The sequence below is a fragment of the Bufo bufo genome, chromosome 1 (assembly GCF_905171765.1).
Source record: "Bufo bufo chromosome 1, aBufBuf1.1, whole genome shotgun sequence".
Taxonomy (NCBI): domain Eukaryota; kingdom Metazoa; phylum Chordata; class Amphibia; order Anura; family Bufonidae; genus Bufo; species Bufo bufo.
This window is the reverse complement of record NC_053389.1, coordinates 236,148,321-236,169,351: the sequence shown is the minus strand read 5'-3', so window position 1 is coordinate 236,169,351 and position 21,031 is coordinate 236,148,321. Positions and strand designations below refer to the sequence as shown.

The 21,031-nt window shown below is 44.7% G+C and overlaps 1 protein-coding gene across 3 annotated transcripts in view; it reads left to right on the top strand.

Annotated features, from left to right (window-relative positions):
- Positions 1 to 21,031, top strand: part of LOC121004958 (serine protease FAM111A-like) — a 214,713-nt gene that overhangs the window by 44,941 nt on the left and 148,741 nt on the right. For 2 of the 3 annotated variants that reach the window (XM_040437433.1, XM_040437423.1), the window contains exons 2-3: positions 2,537 to 2,638; positions 2,710 to 2,793. The exons of the other annotated variant lie outside the window; for it this stretch is intronic. In XM_040437433.1, the coding sequence (XP_040293367.1) occupies positions 2,537 to 2,638; positions 2,710 to 2,793 (186 nt within the window). The remainder of the gene's footprint in view (positions 1 to 2,536; positions 2,639 to 2,709; positions 2,794 to 21,031) is intronic. 3 annotated transcript variants of the gene reach the window in all.

The following is a 21,031-nucleotide window of genomic DNA, read 5'->3' as shown; positions in this document are numbered from 1 at the left end:
GTTGCACGTGAAAAGGTAATTAACCCCTTCAGTACCTGGCCACTTTTCACCTTAAATCCCAGGCCGATTTTTGCACTTTATGTGTTAATAACTTTGGAACGCTTTTACTTATCCAAGCCATTCTGAGAATGTTTTTTCTCGTGACACATTGTACTTTATGACAGTGGTAAATTTGAGTCAAAATATTTCATTTTTATTTATAAAAAAATACAAAATTTACCAAAAAATTTCAAAAATTCACAAATTTCAATTTCTCTGCTTTTAAAAAGAGATAGTGATACCTCCTAAAATAGTTACTACTTTACATTTCCCATATGTCTACTTCATGTTTGGATAATTTTGTAAATTACATTTTCTATTTTTGGGACGTTAGAAAGCTTAGAAGTTTAGAAGCAAATCTTGAAACAGTTTAGGTCTGAAGTCACTTTGTGAGGCTTACATAATAGAAACCACTCATAAATGGCCCATTTTATAAACTACACCCCTCAAGGTATTCAAAACTTTTTTAACCCTTTAGGTGTTCCACAAAAATTTAAGGAAAATGTAGATGAAATTTCAGAATTTCACTTTTTTGGCAGATTTTCCATTTGAATCTATTTTTTTTCCGCTAACAAAGCAAGGGTTAACAGCAAAACAAAACTCAATATTTATTGCCCTGATTCTGTAATTTATAGAAATACCCGATATGTGGTCGTAAACTGCTGTACCGGCACACGGCAGGGCGCAGAAGGAAATGAATGCCATATGGTTTTTGGAAGGTAGATTTTGCTCGATTGGTTTTTAGACACCATGTCCCATTTGAAGCCCCCCTGATGCTCCCTACAGTAGAAACTCCGAAAAAGTGACCCCATTTTGGAAAATACACCCCTCAAGGTATTCAAAACTGATTTTACAAACTTTGGTAACCTTTAGGTGTTCCACAATAATTAAAGGAAAATGTAGATGAAATTTCAGAATTTAACTTTTTGGCACATTTTCCATTTTAATTAATTTTTTCCAGTAAAAAAGCAAGGGTTAACAGCCAAACAAAACTCAATATTTATTGCTCTGATTCTGTAGTTTACAGAAACACCCCATATGTGGTTGTAAACTTCTGTACCGGCACACGGCAGGGCGCAGAAGGAAAGGAATGCCATATGGTTTTTGGAAGTCAGATTTCACTGGGATAATTTTAAGTTGCCATGTAACATTTGAAGACCCCTTGATAGACCCCTAGAGTAGAAACTCCAAAAAAAGAACCATTTTGGAAACTACGGGATAAGGTGGCAGTTTTGTTGGTACTATTTTAGGGTACATATGATTTTTGGTTGCTCTATATTACACTTTTTGTGAGGCAAGGTAACAAAAAATAGCTGTTTTGGCACAGTTTTTATTTTTTATTATTTACAATGTTCATCTGACTGGTTAGATAATGTTGGTATTTTTATAGAGCAGGTTTTTACGGAAGCGACAATACCAAATATTGTCGACTGTCTTATGTAGGGGCACATTTTTTTCGGTATGAGATGACTGTTTGATTGGTACTATTTTAGGGTGCATATGACTTTTTGATTACTTGGTATTACACTTTTTGTGATGTAAGGTGACAAAAAATAGCTTTTTTGACACCATTTTATATATATATTTTTTATGGTGTTCACCTGAGGGGTTAGGTCATGTGATATTTTTTATACAGCAGGTTCTTACGGACGCGGAGATACCTAATATGTATACTTTTTATATTTATTTAAGTTTTACACAATAACAGCATTTTTTAAACCAAAAAAATCATGTTTTAGTGTCTCCATATTCTGAGAGCCATAGTTTTTTTTTATTTTTTGGGAGATTGTCCTAGATAGGGTATAATTTTTTGCGGGATGAGATGATGGTGTGATTGGCACTATTTTGTGGTGCATATGACTTTTTGATCGCTTGCTATTACACTTTTTGTGATGTAAGGTGACAAAAAATGGCTTTTTTAAAATCTTTTTTTAAAATCTTTTTTACAGTGTTCACCTGAGGGGTTAGGACATGTGGTATTTTTATAGAGCAGGTTGTTATGGACGCAACGATACCTAATATGTCAGCTTTTTTTACATTTAACACAATAAAAGCATTTTTGAAACAAAACAAATCATGTTTTAGTGTCTCCAAAGTCTGAGAGCCATAGTTTTTTTTATTTTTTGGGCGATTGTCTTAAGTAGGGGCTCATTTTTTGCTGGATGAGGTGACGATTAGATTGGTACTATTTTGGGGGGAATACGCCTTTTTTATCGCTTGGTGTTGCAATTTTAGTGATGTAAGGTGACAGAATTTTTTTTTTTTTTTAGCACAGTTTTATTTTTATTTTTTCACCTGAGGGGTTAGGTCATGTGATATTTTTATAGAGCCGGTCGATACGGACGCAGCGATACCTAATATGTTTACTTTCCTTTTTTTTCCCTATCTTCTACAATTTTTTTTAACTTTATTTTGGGAAAAGGACGCTTTTTTTTTTACTTGAAACGTAAAAAATTTTTTGTTAAAACTTTATTATTTACTCCGTTTTTATTTTTAGAGCTCAACATCTGATAAATCTCATCTGATGACTTCTCCGTCCAGGGAGCCCCAAAGTACCCCGTCAAGGGGGGGTGAACCCAACAGGGACCAGGGCCGGAAAGTAAGTATATACATCTATATTTACTTTTTAATAATTACAATACGTAACCTTTCATTTTTTTTTACTTAAAGAACATTGAAACTAGAGTGTCAAGAAGAGATTCCCCAGCCACCTCCACAGTTCATCGGGAAAGACCTCGCGGCAGTCGGGGACGTGTAAGTATTGGCAACAGCGTCCACATTTTAACCTGTAGGATACCAGCGCCGTACCCGTAGGATACCAGCGCTCTGATCGGGCAGGTGCAGGATCTGCGCCCGCCCGATCAGCTCCAGGGGTCCGGCAGTCACTGATGGCTGCACCACTGCTGTATGCGCCGGCATCGGTGAAAACACCAATGCCGACGCATTAACCCTTGCATGGCCGCAGTCAGTGCTGACCGCGGCACGTGCAGTATGCTGACGGGTCTGCGTGTCCATCGGGTCCCCGCGCTGCTGTGACGGGGACCCAATGGCAGGGAAGGCAGCCCGATGCCTTCCTACGGAGTGCTTCTGTGGTGTTCCGTTCCATGCTTCTGTTCCGCAAAAAGATAGAATTTGTTCTATCTTTTTGCGGAACGGACGGATCGCGGACCCCATTCAAGTGAATGGGTCTGCGATCCACATGCGGCTGCCCCACGGTCGGTGCCCGTGCATTGCGGACCGCAATTTTTGCGGGCTGCAGCACGGACACAGAGCCCTTACGTTCATGGGAAAGAGGCCAAGCAGGCTGTAAGTGTATTACACTGCGGTTCCCCAGTTAGGAAAGGCGCCACCACATCTGACCACTGGTCGACTGGTAACTTTTCCCGCTCTGCTACTCTCTCAAAGACTATGTGTCATGCCCTGCTCGGACGGTGTGCGGAGGTCTGTCAGATTGGCAGCACGTGTCTAACCATTTGTTTTGTTTTGTTTTGGAATCATGCTGGATCCGCCTTCCTTCAGGTGCTCTGGGTGGGGTCATTGGCTTAAATTGCCTTCATTCCCAGAGAGCCGCGCGGGTTATAGAATTCAGGATGGCCTTGGATTCAAGGAAGGAAGGATTGTCTGTTCCAGCTCAGATAAGTTTGGTTTCTGTTTGTGTTGTTTGCGTTCTAGGCTATTTGTGTGTCTTCTGCCCCTTCTCCCCTTTCACCATCTCAGGGATTCTAGGGTGTTTGCAGTTCAGGCACGTGGACACATCATTCCTACCATCAAGGTCTGAATGTGGGCTTAGCAGCATAGGGAGAGAAGTCAGGGATGTGCTAGGAGGTGACCTGTCCCCAGCATCTAGCCTAGACCCTTGTGTATTTGATTGTCTGTATATCTGAGTTACTGTCTGCCGTGACATTATAACCCGCCATACTGTGACTGCCATTACTCAGCGGTTTTGTGATGGCGTCAATTGATGCACTGGTTGACCGCATGCAGGGGTTATCCCTAGAGGTTGCGGATCTGCGTAGTTCGGTCACACGGTATCAGAGTGTTCTGGCATCAGGTGCAGGTCAAATGAGTGGGGAGCCTAAAGTCGCTCTTCCCGAGAAATTTACAGGGGGTGCCGATGATTTTTTTCGCTTTAAAGACTCATGCAAATTGTATTTTCGACTGCGTCCATTTTCGTCAGGTGATGAAAGTCAGAGGGTTGGTATAATCATGTCTCTGCTAAAAGAGGACGCGCAATCCTGGGCTTTTTCTCTGCCGCCCGATTCTCTGGCCCTCCGGTCGGTGGAGGAATTTTTCAAAGCCTTGGGATTGATTTACGATGACCCAGATCGGGTCTCGATGGCAGAATCTAAATTGCGTAACTTATTACAGGGTAAATATACTGCAGAGGTTTACTGCATAGAGTTTAGGAGATGGGCTACTGAGTCGGGGTGGAACGACCCCGCGTTACGTAGTAAGTTTTGTCAGGGGTTATCTGAGAGGTTGAAAGATGCCCTGGCTTTTCATGAGTACCCGGATACTCTAGAGAATGCTATGTCTTTGGCTATACGGTTGGCTAGACGTATCAGAGAGAGGTGTAAGGGTCCCTCCGTGCAAGGGATCCCTTCTGCGTGTGGTTTTGTCTCACCTGCTGCCCAGGGTGATATTACTTATAACTCTGGGGTAGGGGAGGAACCCATGCAGTTGGGTCAGATATCTTTTCGTTCTGGTAGGAGAAACTTTAGGAGATTACATAAATTATGTTACTACTGTGGTAAAAGTGACCATTTTGTTTTTGCTTGTCCTTTTGTTAAACCGCGTGATGATATGAAAGAAAAAAAAAACGTCCTGACTCTTGGTAGCGTGAATGGAGTAGTGGAACAAGCTAATATGCAAGCTCCCTGTAATTCTCGTTTTCTCCTTCCAGCTATGGTGGCGCTAGACTCAAGAATTTTTTTTGTTGAGGTATTCATTGACTGTGGTGCTGGGCTAAACCTTATTGACTTTCTTTTCCTTCAAAATCTGGGTCTATGTACGTGCACTTTAGAAAGGGAGATTCCGGTGTTTGCAATAGATCCTTCACCTCTTTCTCAAAGGAGTCTCACTCATATTGCACATGGTATTCAGTTGAGGTTGGGTGATTCACATGTAGAGCTTATTTCTTGTTTTGTCATGAGGAATTTGCCTGCTCCTATAGTCCTAGGTTTACCGTGGTTGACAAAACATAATCCAATTATTGATTGGCAGGCAAGACAAATTATTGGTTGGGGAGAGTTTTGTTCGGAGAATTGTCTTGGCACATCTATCTCTGGGGTGTCCACTGCGGTTCTACCTCAATATCTCTCAGACTTTGCGGATGTCTTTTCGGAGGGTGGGACTCAGGAATTGCCCCCTCATCGTGACTATGATTGTCCTGTTAATCTCATCCCAGGAGCTAAGTTGCCAAAGTCTCGCCTTTACAATCTTTCCCAACCTGAAAGAGAGGTCATGCGAAAGTATATCGCCGAGAGTTTGGCAAAAGGTCATATTAGGCCATCGAAGTCTCCGGTGGCAGTAGGTTTTTTCTTTGTTAAGAAAAAGGATGGATCACTGAGACCGTGTTTGGATTTTCGGGAATTGAACCGTATTACGGTCCGGGATCCGTATCCCCTTCCTTTCATCTCTGACCTTTTTGATCAGATTGTTGGTGCCAGGGTGTTCTCCAAGTTGGATTTGGGAAGGGCCTACAATCTGATCAGAATCAAGGAGGGGGATGAGTGGAAGACGGCCTTCAATACGCACGAGGGTCATTTTGAGAATCTGGTTATGCCTTTTGGGTTGACGAACGCGCCAGCGGTATTTCAGAGATTCGTCAATGACATTTTTCATCACTTGGTGGGGAGGTTCGTGGTAGTTTACTTAGATGACATTTTAATTTACTCTCCTGATCTGAAGACCCATCAGGATCATGTGAGACAGGTTTTGACGATCCTTCAGGAGAATAAATTATATGCCAAATTGGAAAAATGTGTGTTTTCGGTGCAGGAGCTTCCGTTTTTGGGATATCTGCTTTCCGACTCTGGTTTCCGTATGGACCCCGAAAAGGTCCGGGCGGTTCTGGAATGGGACTGACCAAAGAATCAGAAAGCTTTGATGCGGTTTTTGGGGTTTACTAACTATTATAGAAAATGTATTCTGAACTATTCCACTATTGTTAAACCTCTGACTGATATGACAAAGAAGGGCACTGACGTCTCTGTTTGGTCGGAGGAGGCATTACAGGCCTTTTCGACTATTAAGGAGTGTTTTGCGTCTGCTCCCATTCTGGTGCAGCCCGATGTGTCTCAGCCATTCGTGGTGGAGGTGGATGCATCAGAGGTGGGGGTGGGAGCGGTGCTGTCACAGGGTTCTTCTCCTGGCAAGTGGGTCCCGTGTGCTTTTTTTTTTTTCTAAGAAGCTCTCGGTCGCCGAGAGGAACTATGATGTGGGAGATAGAGAGTTGCTGGCTATAAAGTTGGCCTTTGAGGAATGGCGTCACTGGTTGGAGGGGGCTTCTCACCCCGTTACTGTTTATACGGATCATAAGAATTTGGCTTACCTGCAATCTGCCAAGCGTCTGAATCCTAGGCAGGGCAGATGGTCACTGTTTTTTACCAGGTTCAATTTTGTTGTTACTTTTTGTCCGGGGGTCAAAAACATCAAGGCAGATGCGCTGTCTCGCAGTTTTCCTGGGGGAGGTGATTCAGAGGATCCTGCTCCGATTTTGGCTGACGGGGTTGTGGTTTCAGCTCTGTATCCCGAATTGGAGATGGAGGTGTTGGGAGCTCAGGAGGGGGCTCCTGGTTCTTGTCCCCCAGGGAGGTTGTTTGTTCCCGAAGAACTGCGATACAAGGTTTTCAAGGAACATCACGATACTGTCCTTGCCGGACATCCTGGTGGTAAGTCCACCTGTGACCTTGTGTCCCGGAGGTTCTGGTGGCCCGGGTTACGTAGGAGCATTGAGGATTACGTGGCAGCTTGTGAGACCTGTGCACGATCTAAGGTTGCTCATACTCGACCGGCTGGTTCACTCCTTCCTTTATCTATTCCGTCTCGTCCGTGGACGCACTTGTCCATGGACATTATTACGGATCTACCGAGTTCCTCGGGGAAAACAGTAATTTTGGTGGTAGTTGACCGTTTTAGCAAGATGACTCATTTTATATCGTTAACTAGTCTGCCTAATGCTAAGACTCTTGCGCAAATTTTTGTTGATAATATCATGAAATTGCATGGTATTTCTTCGGATGTGGTTTCTGATAGGGGCACGCAGTTTGTCTCCAGGTTCTGGAAGGCGTTCTGCTCTCAGCTTGGCATTCAACTTTCGTTCTCTTCTGCTTTCTATCCGCAGTCGAATGGACAGACGGAGCGTACTAATCAGAACCTGGAGACCTACTTGAGGTGCTTTGTGGCGGAGAATCAGGAGGACTGGTCCTCATTCCTGCCCCTAGCGGAGTTTGCTTTGAATAACCGTAGGCAGGAATCCACAGGTAAGTCGCCATTTTTTGGCGCATATGATTTTCATCCTCAGTTTGGTACCTTTTCGGGGACTAGTTCCTCTGGGATGCCAGAGGAGGAAAGGTTTTCCTCTACCTTATCTTCTATCTGGCGGAGGATACAAGTGAATTTGGAGATGATGGGTTAGAGATATAAGCGAATGGCTGACAGGAGACGTGTGACTGGTCCGGACCTGTGTGTGGGTGATGGTATGGTTGTCCACTAAAAATATTAAATTGAGAGTGCCATCTTGGAAACTGGGTCCAAGATTTATTGGCCCATACAAAATATCTGCGGTGATCAATCCAGTAGCGTTTCGGCTGGATCTTCCGCAGACTTGGAGGATCCATGATGTGTTCCATAGATCTTTATTGAAAAAATATGTGAGACCGGTGGAACCATCGCCATTGCCTCCTCCTCCTGTTCTGGTCGATGGGAATTTAGAGTTCGAGATCTCCAGGATTCTTGACTCTAGAGTTCTTCGGGGTTCCCTTCAGTACCTGGTACACTGGAGGGGATACGGTACCGTCAGTGGCGGATTACAATAGGGACGTTCGGGTCGGCAGCCTTGGGCCCAGCACTGCTGGGGGGCCCAGCGCCGACCCGAACGCCCACATACTGGTGGCCGTGCCGACAGCGAGGAGGCTCCTTGGCTGGTGTAGTATATTACACAGAGTGACTGACAGAGAGGAGCCCATCCCCCGGCCCCGCCCCCAACAGCAGGCTCCAGCACAGACATTGCCCGGACCCTGACTCCTCCCACACATGTGACTGATCACATGATCATGACATCACGGAAGGTCCTTTAGCCTGTTAGCTGCTGCTTGTGCAGAGCTGTCATCCGGCTGTTCAGGGCTGTGTGTCAGGTAGGAGGCTGAATACAGAGAGGCTGGTGATCTTCAATATCAATAGGAGTTTCAATAGGAGAGCGATTGTTTCAGCAGTAAAGAAAGACTTTGCATACAAAGACAGTTATGTTCGTGGTTTAGGACACATGAGGGGACATTAATAAAGTAATGCTGTGACACATAGGGCCATGAGAGGGGCCAGCAAAATATGCTATATGTGTGTCATTCACACATATAGCATCTTATGCAGGCCCCCCTCATGGCCCTATGTGTCATAGCACACATCCCCTATAACAGTGCATCATCCATAGGTCCCCCATAACAGTTCCATCCACAGATCTCCATAACAGTGCCATCCACAGATCCCCTCCATAACAGTGCCATCCACAGATCCCCTCCATAACAGTGCCATCCACAGATCCCCTCCATAACAGTGCCATCCACAGATCCCCTCCATAACAGTGCCATCCACAGATCCCCTCCATAACAGTGCCATCCACAGATCCCCTCCATAACAGTGCCATCCACAGATCCCCTCAATAACAGTGCCATCCATAGATCCCCTCCATAACAGTGCCATCCATAGATCCCCTCCATAACAGTGCCATCCATAGATCCCCTCCATAACAGTGCCATCCACAGATCCCCCATAACAGTGCCATCCACAGATCCCCCATAACAGTGCCATCCACAGATCCCCTTCATAACAGTGCCATCCACAGATCCCCTCCATAACAGTGTCATCCATAGATCCCCTGATGCCGGGACACAGCACATAGATGCCTGGCCCTGGACGGTAAGTATTTAGTAGGGCTGCACGATATATCGCAAAACGAATCGAATCGCGATAATCGGCAAATGCGGTTTGGCAATTCGGCCGAGCCGAAAATGCAGCGATTATTATATATGAAGGGGCCCCTATTGATAAAAAAGTCCTATGTCCTATTGATAACAGGTCCAGCCTCTGTACTTACAATACTTTCACAATGAATGCACTGCAGCGACGAGCGGGAGCGAGCGAGGCAGCCGGCCGGCGCGTGACTGACGTCACTTAGTCACGCTCCTGCTTCCTGAATTAAGTGGGAGGAGCGTGACAGTGACGTCAGTCACGCGCCGGCCGGCTCGCTCTCTGCCGCTCTCTGCAGTGTGAGTGCATTCATAGTGAAAGTACAGAGGCTGGCCATTTTATGAATAGGAGAGTTATGTGCGCAGTTTAGGACACATGAAGGGACACATGGGGCCATGAGGGGGACCAGCATAAGATGCTATATGTGTGTCTTATGCTGGCCCCCCTCGTGGCCCCATGTGTCATAGCACACATCCCCCATAACAGTGTCCTCCGCAGGTCCCCCATAACAGTGTCCTCCGCAGGTCCCCCATAACAGTGTCCTCCGCAGGTCCCCCATAACAGTGTCCTCCGCAGGTCCCCCATAACAGTGTCCTCCGCAGGTCCCCCATAACAGTGTCCTCCGCAGGTCCCCCATAACAGTGTCCTCCGCAGGTCCCCCATAAGTGTCCTCCGCAGGTCCCCCATAACAGCGTCCTCCACAGATCTCCCACATAACAGCGTCCTCCACAAATCCCCCATAACAGCGTCATCCACAGATCTACACCTCCACAGATCCCCCACATAACAGCGCCATCCACAGATCCCCCACATAACAGCGCCATCCACAGATCCCCCACATAACAGCGCCATCCACAGATCCCCCACATAACAGCGCCATCCACAGATCCCCCATAACTATGTCATACCCAGCCGCGTCAGCGGCTCATATGGGAAAATCCAAGCAAATAGACCTCTAGCACAATTCCCTTAAAATATCGCATCGCACATCGTTATCGCAATTTTTAGGGCCCTAATCGCAATCGCACAAAATTCCCATATCGTGCAGCCCTAGTATTTAGCTTTTCCTTTTTTTTTCCAATTTTAATTTTTTTATTTCATGTGCCTACTTTGGGGACGAGACACAGAGGAGGACATATTAGGGAAGGGACCTCGAGTACATGGGAGGGGGAATGTGGGGGTGTGTGGGGCTAAATTTTTATGGGAGGGACTACTATGTGGGGGCAAATTACTATATGGGGCAGTGTGGGGGCAAATTACTATGTGGGGGCAAATTACTATATGGGGCAGTGTGGGGGCAAATTACTATGTGGGGGCAAATTACTATATGGGGCAGTGTGGGGGCAAATTACTATGTGGGGGCAGTGTGGGGGCAAATTACTATGTGGGGGCAAATTATTATGGGAGGGACTACTATGTGGGGGAAAATTACTATATGGGGGCAGTGTGGTGGAAACTATTGTGTGGGGTAATTACTATGTGGGGGCAGTGTGGGGGCAAATTACTATATGGGGCTGTGTGGGGCCAAATTATTATGGGAGGGACTACTATGTGGGGGAAACTATTGTGTGGGGACAGTGTGGGGGAAATTGCTATGTGGGGGAAACTATTGTGTGGGGGCAGTGTAGTGGAAATTGCTATGTGGGGGCAAATTACTATGTAGGGGCAAATTACTATGTGGGGGCAGTGTGGGGGGAAACTATTGTGTGGGGGTAATTTCTATGTGGGGGCAGTGTGGTGGAAATTACTACGTGGGGGCAGTGTGGGTGCAAATTACTATGTGAGGGCAGTGTGGGTGCAAATTACTATGTGGGGGCAAATTACTATGTGGGGGAAATTACTATGTGGGGGCAGTGTGGGTGCAAATTACTATGTGGGGGCAAATTACTATGTGGGGGAAATTACTATGTAGGGGCAGTGTGGGGCAAAGTACTATATGGGGGCAGTTTGGGGGAAATTACTGTGTGGGGGCAAATTACTATGTAGGGGGAATTACTATGTGGGGGCAGTGTGGTGGAAATTACTATATGGGGGTGTTGCTATTGGGGAGGCACTGAAGGGCAATTCTATTATTTTTGGGGACACTATACAGGGATTATTACCTGGAGCACAATATAGGGTGTTATTATTACTGGGGGTCTCTAGGGGACATTATAATTGCTGTGGACACTATAGGGACATTTGGGGTAATTTATCAAACTGGTGTAAAGTAGAACTGGCTTAGTCGCCCATAGCAGCCAATCAGGTTCCACCTTTCATATTTGACAGCTCTTTTGGAAATCCAGTTCTACTTTACACCAGTTTGATAAATGACTCCAATTATGTCTATTAGGGTCACTATTTTTTCAGCAGTATAGTACCTGGGGCATTGGGGGGCACAACGGGCACAGTATTGGGAGTGGCAGCAGGATGACACTGTGGGGACACCAGGATGAGGAGGAATTGAGAAATCTAACGTGTCTGTGCTACAAACTGTAGAGACGAGATGCGGCTGAAAGAATTTGCCATGGTGGTCTGGGTCAAATGGAGGAGAAGAGGAAAGAGAAGGTCTACATGACAGGAAATGTCACTGGATGTAAGAGGTATGTGGTGCTGTATTCTCCGCCATGTCTTTTTTATTATAATTATATGTATTTTAAATTTGGCAACCAAATTTTTCAGTTTAGGACCCAATTTGGGGTATTTTTTTTTTGTCTGAAGATGTCATATGGCCTAAGAAGAGACTGTGGCGCTCATGAAGCACCGCAGCCTCTTCATACAAAAAAAAACACTAAACTAAAATGTGAAGGAGGGGGGGGGGGCAAATTGGGTAGACAGCCCCGGGCCTATCATGCACTTAATCCGCCCCTGGGTACCGTAGAAGGGGGGGTACTGTCATGCCCTGCTCGGACGGTGTGCGGAGGTCTGTCAGATTGGCAGCACGTGTCTAACCATTTGTTTTGTTTTGTTTTGGAATCATGCTGGATCCGCCTTCCTTCAGGTGCTCTGGGTGGGGTCATTGGCTTAAAATGCCTTCATTCCCAGAGGGCCGCGCGGGTTATAGAATTCAGTCTGGCCTTGGATTTAAGGAAGGAAGGATTGTCTGTTCCAGCTCAGATAAGTTTGGTTTCTGTTTGTGTTGTTTGCGGTCTAGGCTATTTGTGTGTCTTCTGCTCCTTCTCCCCTTTCACCATCTCAGGGATTCTAGGGTGTTTGCAGTCCAGGCACGTCGACACATCATTCCTACCATCAAGGTCTGAATGTGGGCTTAGCAGCATAGGGAGAGAAGTCAGGGATGTGCTAGGAGGTGACCTGTCCCCAGCATCTAGCCTAGACACTTGTGTATTTGATTGTCTGTATATCTGAGTTGCTGTCCGCCGTGACACCATGAGATAGGCTTACACGTCATGTGTGGGCATCATCTTTTGGAGTGAACTTTGTACTGCAGACCGTGCCGTTGGTAACACTTCCGGCTCCCTGGTGCGGCAGCGTTTTCACCGGTAAGTCGCAAAGCCGCCATTGCCATGTTCTCCATTAATTGCCGATTCATTTCGTCCTGCCTGGCCTGTGCCTGGTGCTGTCATTTGTCATCCTGTGCAAAGGCTTGCTGCTGCTGCAACATCAGCTGTTGCTGTTGAAGAATGGCTTGTCCAAATTGTTTGCCAAAGTCCTCCATTACACCAGCCGTGAAGGGAACTGGCAGCTCTGTGCAACAAACTTTTTAGGTGTCTGTCTCTTTAAGACTGCATTTTGGGTGCATATGAAGGCATCCTCCACCATATGTGGGGGTCAGCTCAATAGTGGTAGGCACAGCAGTCAGAGACAGTGACACCAGGGTACAGTTCACACAGGGATTGGTCTGTTTTCTTTATTCTCATCCACAAGCAAAATATAAGGCCTTTACATTCAGGCAAAAATACAAAATAAATTCCTGCTCGGCTGAGCACTAACTTAACATAAAATTACCCTTTCTATACGGGCGGTCTACTACTAGCCACACGGCACAATTGTCCCCTCCCCAACCAGACATGCTAATAGTGCAAATCTTTATAGTCCAGAAATGAGCTGAGCTGAGAGCTCTATAGAAAACCTGTTCTGGACAGGAAGGGAATGAGGAACCCCACTACCAACCTGCATCCTCATTCCATTAAAATCCAGGCCCAACAACACCATTTACCAAAGTCCTTAGCAAACTATGTTTTGCTAAGGCAACCCATCTTTCCTGGATTTCTGATATCTCACCCAGTTTTCCTAGTGGTGATATCCACCTCCTGTAGCCTAGTACATGGTATATGAAAGAAACCTAGGCGAAACATAACTATTCTCTAGTATTTTTCCAGTCACTGTATCACATACCCTCCCCCCTTTGTTCGAACCTGTGGGGCTGAACACTTTATTTTTTATTTTTATCAGATCATTTTTATTAAAGGTTTTACATACAGCCAATTATTCAGATTAACCGTACATTATATGACAATAGGATATCAATACATTTAAATCAGTCATACTTTATCCAAATCAGCACGTCAATAACACTGCATCAAATAAACCTTTATTAAATCTCCCAGTCCCCCCCAACTCCCTTCCCACCTCCCCCTCTCTGTGTGGTCATCTCCCTCGATATGGACAAAAATGCTCCAATTCTCTTACATCTTAACTTCCAAATCCCCTTAGGACCATTCCATTCCAAATATGCATCAATCTCTGAGACTTCCCCCCAGGTCCAGCCAGCCACACCTGCCATTGCTTCTTACATTTCTGTACAGTCCCTCTTTTAATATACAGTCAGGTCCATAAATATTGGGACATCTACACAATTTTAACATTTTTGCCTCTATACACCACCACAATGGATTTGAAATGAAACAAACAGGATGTGCTTTAACTGCAGACTGTCAGCTTTAATTTGAGGGTATTTACATCCAAATCAGGTGAACGGTGTAGGAATTACAACAGTTTGCATATGTGCCTCCCACTTGTTAAGGGACCAAAAGTAATGGGACAGAATAATAATCATAAATCAAAATGTTCACTTTTTAATACTTGGTTGCAAATCCTTTGCAGTCAATTACAGCCTGAAGTCTGGAACACATAGACATCACCAAAAGCTGGGTTTCATCCCTGGTGATGCTCTGCCAGGCCTCTACTGCAACTGTCTTCAGTTCCTGCTTGTTCTTGGGGCATTTTCTCTTCAGTTTTGTCTTCAGCAAGTGAAATGCATGCTCAATCCGATTCAGCTCAGGTGATTGACTTGGGCATTGCATAACATTCCACTTCTTTCCCTTAAAAAACTCTTTGGTTGCTTTTGCAGTATGCTTTGGGTTATTGTCCATCTGCACTGTGAAGCGCCGTCCAATGAGTTCTGAAGCATTTGGCTGAATATGAGCAGATAATATTGCCCGAAACACTTCAGAATTCATCCTGTTGCTTTTGTCAGCAGTCACATCATCAATAAATACAAGAGAACGAGTTCCATTGGCAGCCATACATGCCCACGCCATGACACTACCACCACAATGCTTCACTGATGAGGTGGTATGCTTAGGATCATGAGCAGTTCCTTTCCTTCTCCAGACTCTTCTCTTCCCATCACTCTGGTACAAGTTGATCTTGGTCTCATCTGTCCATAGGATGTTGTTCCAGAACTGTGAAGGCTTTTTTAGATGTCGTTTGGCAAACTCTAATCTGGCCTTCCTGTTTTTGAGGCTCACCAATGGTTTACATCTTGTGGTGAACCCTCTGTATTCACTCTGGTGAAGTCTTCTCTTGATTGTTGACTTTGACACACATACATCTACCTCCTGGAGAGTGTTCTTGATCTGGCCAACTGTTGTGAAGGGTGTTTTCTTCAACAGGGAAAGAATTCTTCGGTCATCCACCACAGTTGTTTTCTGTGGTCTTCCGGGTCTTTTGGTGTTGCTGGGCTCACCGATGCGTTCCTTCTTTTCAAGAATTTTCCAAACTGTTGTTTTGGCCATGCCTAATGTTTTTGCTATCTCTCTGATGGGTTTGTTTTGTTTTTTCAGCCTAATGATGGCTTGCTTCACTGATAGTGACAGCTCTTTGGATCTCATTTTGACAGTTGACAGCAACAGATTCCAAATGCAAATAGCACACTTGAATTGAACTCTGGACCTTTTATCTGATTATTATAATTGGGATAATGAGGGAATAACACAGACCTGGCCATGGAACAGCTGAGAAGCCAATTGTCCCATTACTTTTGGTCCCTTAACAAGTGGGAGGCACATATGCAAACTGTTATAATTCCTACACCGTTCACCTGATTTGGATGTAAATACCCTCAAATTAAAGCTGACAGTCTGCAGTTAAAGCACATCTTGTTTGTTTCATTTCAAATCCATTGTAGTGGTGTATAGAGCCAAAAATGTTAGAATTGTGTCGATGTCCCAATATTTATGGACCTGACTGTAGATGCCACTCTCCATGGATATCATATGATTGACCATATTTATCCACTCTAATTTAGTCAGAGAGATCGGCTGTATTCAGTGTTTTGCAATGGATTTACGTACAATGTACAATAATTTAGCAATTGCTAATTTATAATCATTGGTGGTTGTTAGGTCCTCTACATACCCAAGATACCCCACCAGTGGAGTCTTTGGTAAAATAACTCCATAGCTGTTTTCTATTTGTCTATACACTCCACACCAGAAATGCTCCAGTTCTGTGCAGGACCAAAACATATGAGCCAAGTCTGCATCCGGTGCAGCACACCTAGGACAGTTAGGCCCCTTTCACACGAGCGAGTATTCCGCGCGGATGCGATGCGGGAGGTGAACGCATTGCACCCGCACTGAATACTGACCCATTAATTTCTATGGGGCTGTGCACACGAGCGGTGATTTTCACGCATCACTTTTGCGTTGCGTGAAAATCGCAGCATGCTCCTCTTTGTGCGTTTTTCACGTAACGCAGGCCCCATAGAAATGAATGGGGTTGCGTGAAAATCGCAAGCATCCGCAAGCAAGTGCGGATGCGGTGCGATTTTCACGCACGGTTGCTAGGAGACGATCGGGCTGGAGACCCGAACCTTATTATTTTCCCTTATAACATGGTTATAAGGGAAAATAATAGCATTCTGAATACAGAATGCATAGTAAAACAGGGCTGGAGGGGTTAAAAAAAAATAAAAAATCATTTAACTCACCTTAATCCACTTGCTCGCGATGCCCGTCATCTCCGTCTGACTCTTTTACTGTATAGGACCTGTGGAGAGCATTAACTATAGTTTATTTAAGGACCTGGGATGACGTCACTCCGGTCATCACATGATCTTTTACCATGGTGATTCACCATGGTAAAAGATCATGTGACGTACCATGTGATGACCAGAGTGACGTCATCCCAGGTCCTTAAACTATAGTTAATGCTCTCCACAGGTCCTATACAGTAAAAGAGTCAGACGGAGATACCGGGCATCGCGAGCAAGTGGATTAAGGTGAGTTAAATGATTTTTTATTTTTTTTTTAACCCCTCCAGCGCTGTTTTACTATGCATTCTGTATTCAGAATGCTATTATTTTCCCTTATAACCATGTTATAAGGGAAAATAATACTATTTACAGAACACCGATCCCAAGCCCGAACTTCTGTGAAGAAGTTCGGGTTTGGGTACCAAACACGCGCGATTTTTCTCACGCGAGTGCAAAACGCATTACAATGTTTTGCACTCGCGCGGAAAAATCACGGGTGTTCCCGCAACGCACCCGCACATTTTTCCGCAACGCCCGTGTGAAAGAGGCCTTAGAGTCTGCACGTAGACCCATCTTAAACAGGAGTCGTGGCGTCTTGTATACCCTATGAATAAGGAATAATTGCGATCGCCTATGTGCCACACTCATAGATATCGCGGGTACTGCCCCCAAAACATCCCTTCATTTTTCCTCCGACAATTCTCCTACATCCCTCTCCCATTTAGTCTTAAGACTGGTTGGGGCCGAACACTTTTACTCACCAAACAGTGTGTTCTGGATAGGGCATCGGCATTCCCTTGCAGTTTGCCTGACCCGTGCTCAACTAAAAATTTAAAGTTTTGTAAAGTCAGAAACCACCTTGTGACTCTCACGTTTCTCTTCTTGGCCTGACTCATCCATGTAAGGGGGAAGTGATCTGTCACCAACCTGAACTGTCGATCCAACAAGTAATATCTTCGAGTCTCTAGAACCCATTTAATTGCCAGACATTCCCGTTCGACAATACTATAATTTTTCTCCGCGGCAGTAAGTTTTCTACTCAGGTATGTGACGGGGTGTTCTTCTCCTCAAACCTCCTGTGACAGGACTGCCCCCAAACCGACATCACAGGCGTCAACCTGTACAGTTAACACCATTTTGAAATCTGGGGTCATCAACACTGGTTGTCTACAAAGGGCAGACTTTAACTCCTGAAATGCACTCTCGGCTTCTGTGCTCCATTTTACCATGGCCGACTTACTTCCCTTGGTGAGGTCTGTCAATGTTACTGCTACACTAGCAAAGTTTGGGATAAACCTACGGTAGTACCCCACAATTCCCAAGAAGGCTTTCACTTGTTTTTTGGTTATGGGCCGGGGCCAATCTTGGATGGCTTCTACCTTATTCACCTGAGGTTTTATTACACCTCTCCCAATTATATACCCTAGATAACGTGCTTTCTCAAGACCTAAAGCACACTTCTTAAGGTTTCCTGCTAACCCGGTTGCCCGGAGGGAATCCAACACCACCTGCACTTTTGGTAAAGGACTTTCTCCAGTCACCACTAAAAATGATGATATCATCTAGATAAGAAGCATATCTATGATGCCGTTTAACCATCTCCCGTCACACTAACGCCGAAAGGCGTCAGTGCGGCAGCTCTCTCAGGTCTCGATGACGCCTATTGGCGTCATCTCGTGAGACCCGAGATCGCGTGTGAATCTGTGCGCGCATGCGCGCGCATTCACAGCGACGCTCAGCTGAGAAGTTGATCTACAGCCTGCCAGCAGCAATCATTCGCTGGCAGGCTGTAGATGCGTTTTTTTTTTAACCCCAGAAAGGTATATTAGACGCTGTTTTGTTAACAGCGTCTGATATACCTGCTACCTGGTCCTCTGGTGGTCCCTTTTGCTTTGATCGACCACCAGAGGACACAGGCAGCTCTGTAAGTAGCACCAATCCCCACACTACACTACACCCCCCCCGTCACTTATTAACCCCTGATCACCCCATATAGACTCCCTGATCACCCCCCTGTAATTGATCACCCCCCTGTAAGGCTCCATTCAGACGTCCATATGTGTTTTGCGGATCCACGGATCCGCAAAACACGGACATCGGCAATGTGCTTTCCGCATTTTGCGGATCCGCACATTGCCAGAACTATATAGAAAATGCCTTTTCTTTTCCGCAATTGCGGACAAGAATAGGACATGTTCTATAGGCTCTACAAAAAACGCAGTGTTCGCCCGATCAGGCCTGATCTTGTGCGCCACACTTGCGTTCAGTCCGCCCCACCGCAGTGACAGAATATTTTTTTTCTGATCACTGCAAAAACACTGTAAAATCGCTGCGGCGCTATAAAGATCACTTTTGAGGGGCATGGCGAGTTCATAGAAAAAAATTTTTTTTGGCACAAGTTAGCGGAAATAGATTTTATTTTTTTTGTTTTTTCTTACAAAGTCTCATATTCCACTAACTTGTGACAAAAAATAAAATCTTACATGAACTCGCCGTACCCCTCACGGAATCCAAATGCGTAAAAATGCCCTGTGAAATCCTAAAGGTACTCATTGGAATTTGGGCCCCTTTGCGCATCTTGGCTGCAAAAAAGTGTCACACATGTGGTATCGCCATACTCAGAAGAAGTGGGGCAATGTGTTTTGGGGTGTATTTTTACATATACCCATGCTGGGTGAGAGAAATATCTCTGTAAATTGACAACTTTGTATAAAAAAAAATGGAAAAAGTTGTCATTTACAGAGATATTTCTCTCACCCAGCATGGGTATATGTAAAAATACACCCTAAAACACATTGCCCTACTTCTCCTGAGTACGGCGATACCACATGTGTGACACTTTTTTGCAGCCAAGATGCGCAAAGGGGCCCAAATTCCAATGAGTACCTTTTAGGAGGGCATTTTTAGACATTTGGATTCCAGACTTCTCCTCACGCTTTAGGGCCCCTAAAATGCCAGGGCAGTATAAATATACCACATGTGACCCCATTTTGGAAAGAAGACACCCCAAGGTATTCCGTGAGGGGCATGGCGAGTTCATGTAAAATGTAATTTTTTGTCACAAGTTAGTGGAATATGAGACTTTGTAAGAAAAAAAATTAAATAAAAATAATTTTCCGCTAACTTGTGCCACAAAAACAAAAACGTCTATGAACTCGCCATGCCCCTCATGTAATACCTTGGGGTGTCTTCTTTCCAAAATGGGGTCACTTGTGGGGTATTTATACTACCCTGGCATTTTAGGGGCCCTAAAGCGTGAGAAGTAGTTTGGAATTCAAATGCGCAAAAATGCCCTGTGAAATCCTAAAGGTACTCATTGGAATTTGGGCCCCTTTGCGCACCTAGGCTGCAAAAAAGTGTCACACATGTGGTATCTCCGTACTCAGAAGAAGTGGGGCAATGTGTTTTGGGGTGTATTTTTACATATACCCATACTGTGTGTGAGAAATATCTCTGTAAATGACAACTTTTTACATTTTGTTATACAAAGTTGTCAATTTACAGAGATATTTCTCTCACCCAGCATGGGGTATATGTAAAATACACCCCAAAACACATTGCCCTACTTCTTCTGAGTACGGCGATAACACATGTGTGACACTTTTTTGCAGCCTAGGTGCGTAAAGGGGCCAAAAGTCCAACGAGTACCTTTAGGCTTTACAGGGTTGCTCACAATTTAGCCCCGCCCAAGATGCCAGAACAGTAAACACACCCCACAAATGACCCCATTTCGGAAAGTAGACACCCCAAGGTATTCACTGAGGGCATAGTGAGTCCGTGGGAGATTTTTTTATTTTTTTTGCTAGAAGTTAGCAGAAATGGAAACTTTATTTATTTATTTTTTCCTCAGAAAGTGTCATTTTCCGCAAACTTGTGAAAACAAATTAAATCATACATGAACTCACCATGCCCCTCCGCGAATACTTTGGGGTGTCTTCTTTCTAAAATGGGGTCATTTGGGGGGTATTTATACTATCCTGGCATTCTAGCACCTCAAGAAACATGACAGGTGCTCAGAAAGTCAGAGCTGCTTCAAAATGCGGAAATTCACATTTTTGTACCATAGTTTGTAAACGCTATAACTTTTGCGCAAACCAATAAATATACACTTATTGGATTTTTTTTTATCAAAGACATGTAGCACAATAAATTCTGACACAAACTTGTATAGAAATGGAATTATATTTGAACAATTTTACCAGAAAAAGTTAAAAATACACTTTTTTGAGAAAATTGCTGTCTATTTTGATTAATATCAGAAAATTGAAAAATCTCAGCAGCAATCAAATACCACCAAAAGAAATCTGTATTTGTGAGAAGAAAAGGAGGTAAAATTCATTTGGGTGCCAAGTTGCATGACCGAGCAATAAACCGTTAAAGTTGTGAAGTGCCGATTTGTAAAAAAGGGCCTGGTCACTAGGGGGGTATAAACCTGTGGTCCTTAAGTGGTTAAGGATGATATCCATTAACCTTTGGAAGGTTGCTGGAGCCCCTTGTAACCCGAAGGGCATGGTGACATACTGAAAAAGGCCTTCTGGAACAACAAAAGCAGTTTTTTTCTTTAGCACTGTAAGTAAGGGGCACTTGCCAGTACCCCTTGGTTAGGTT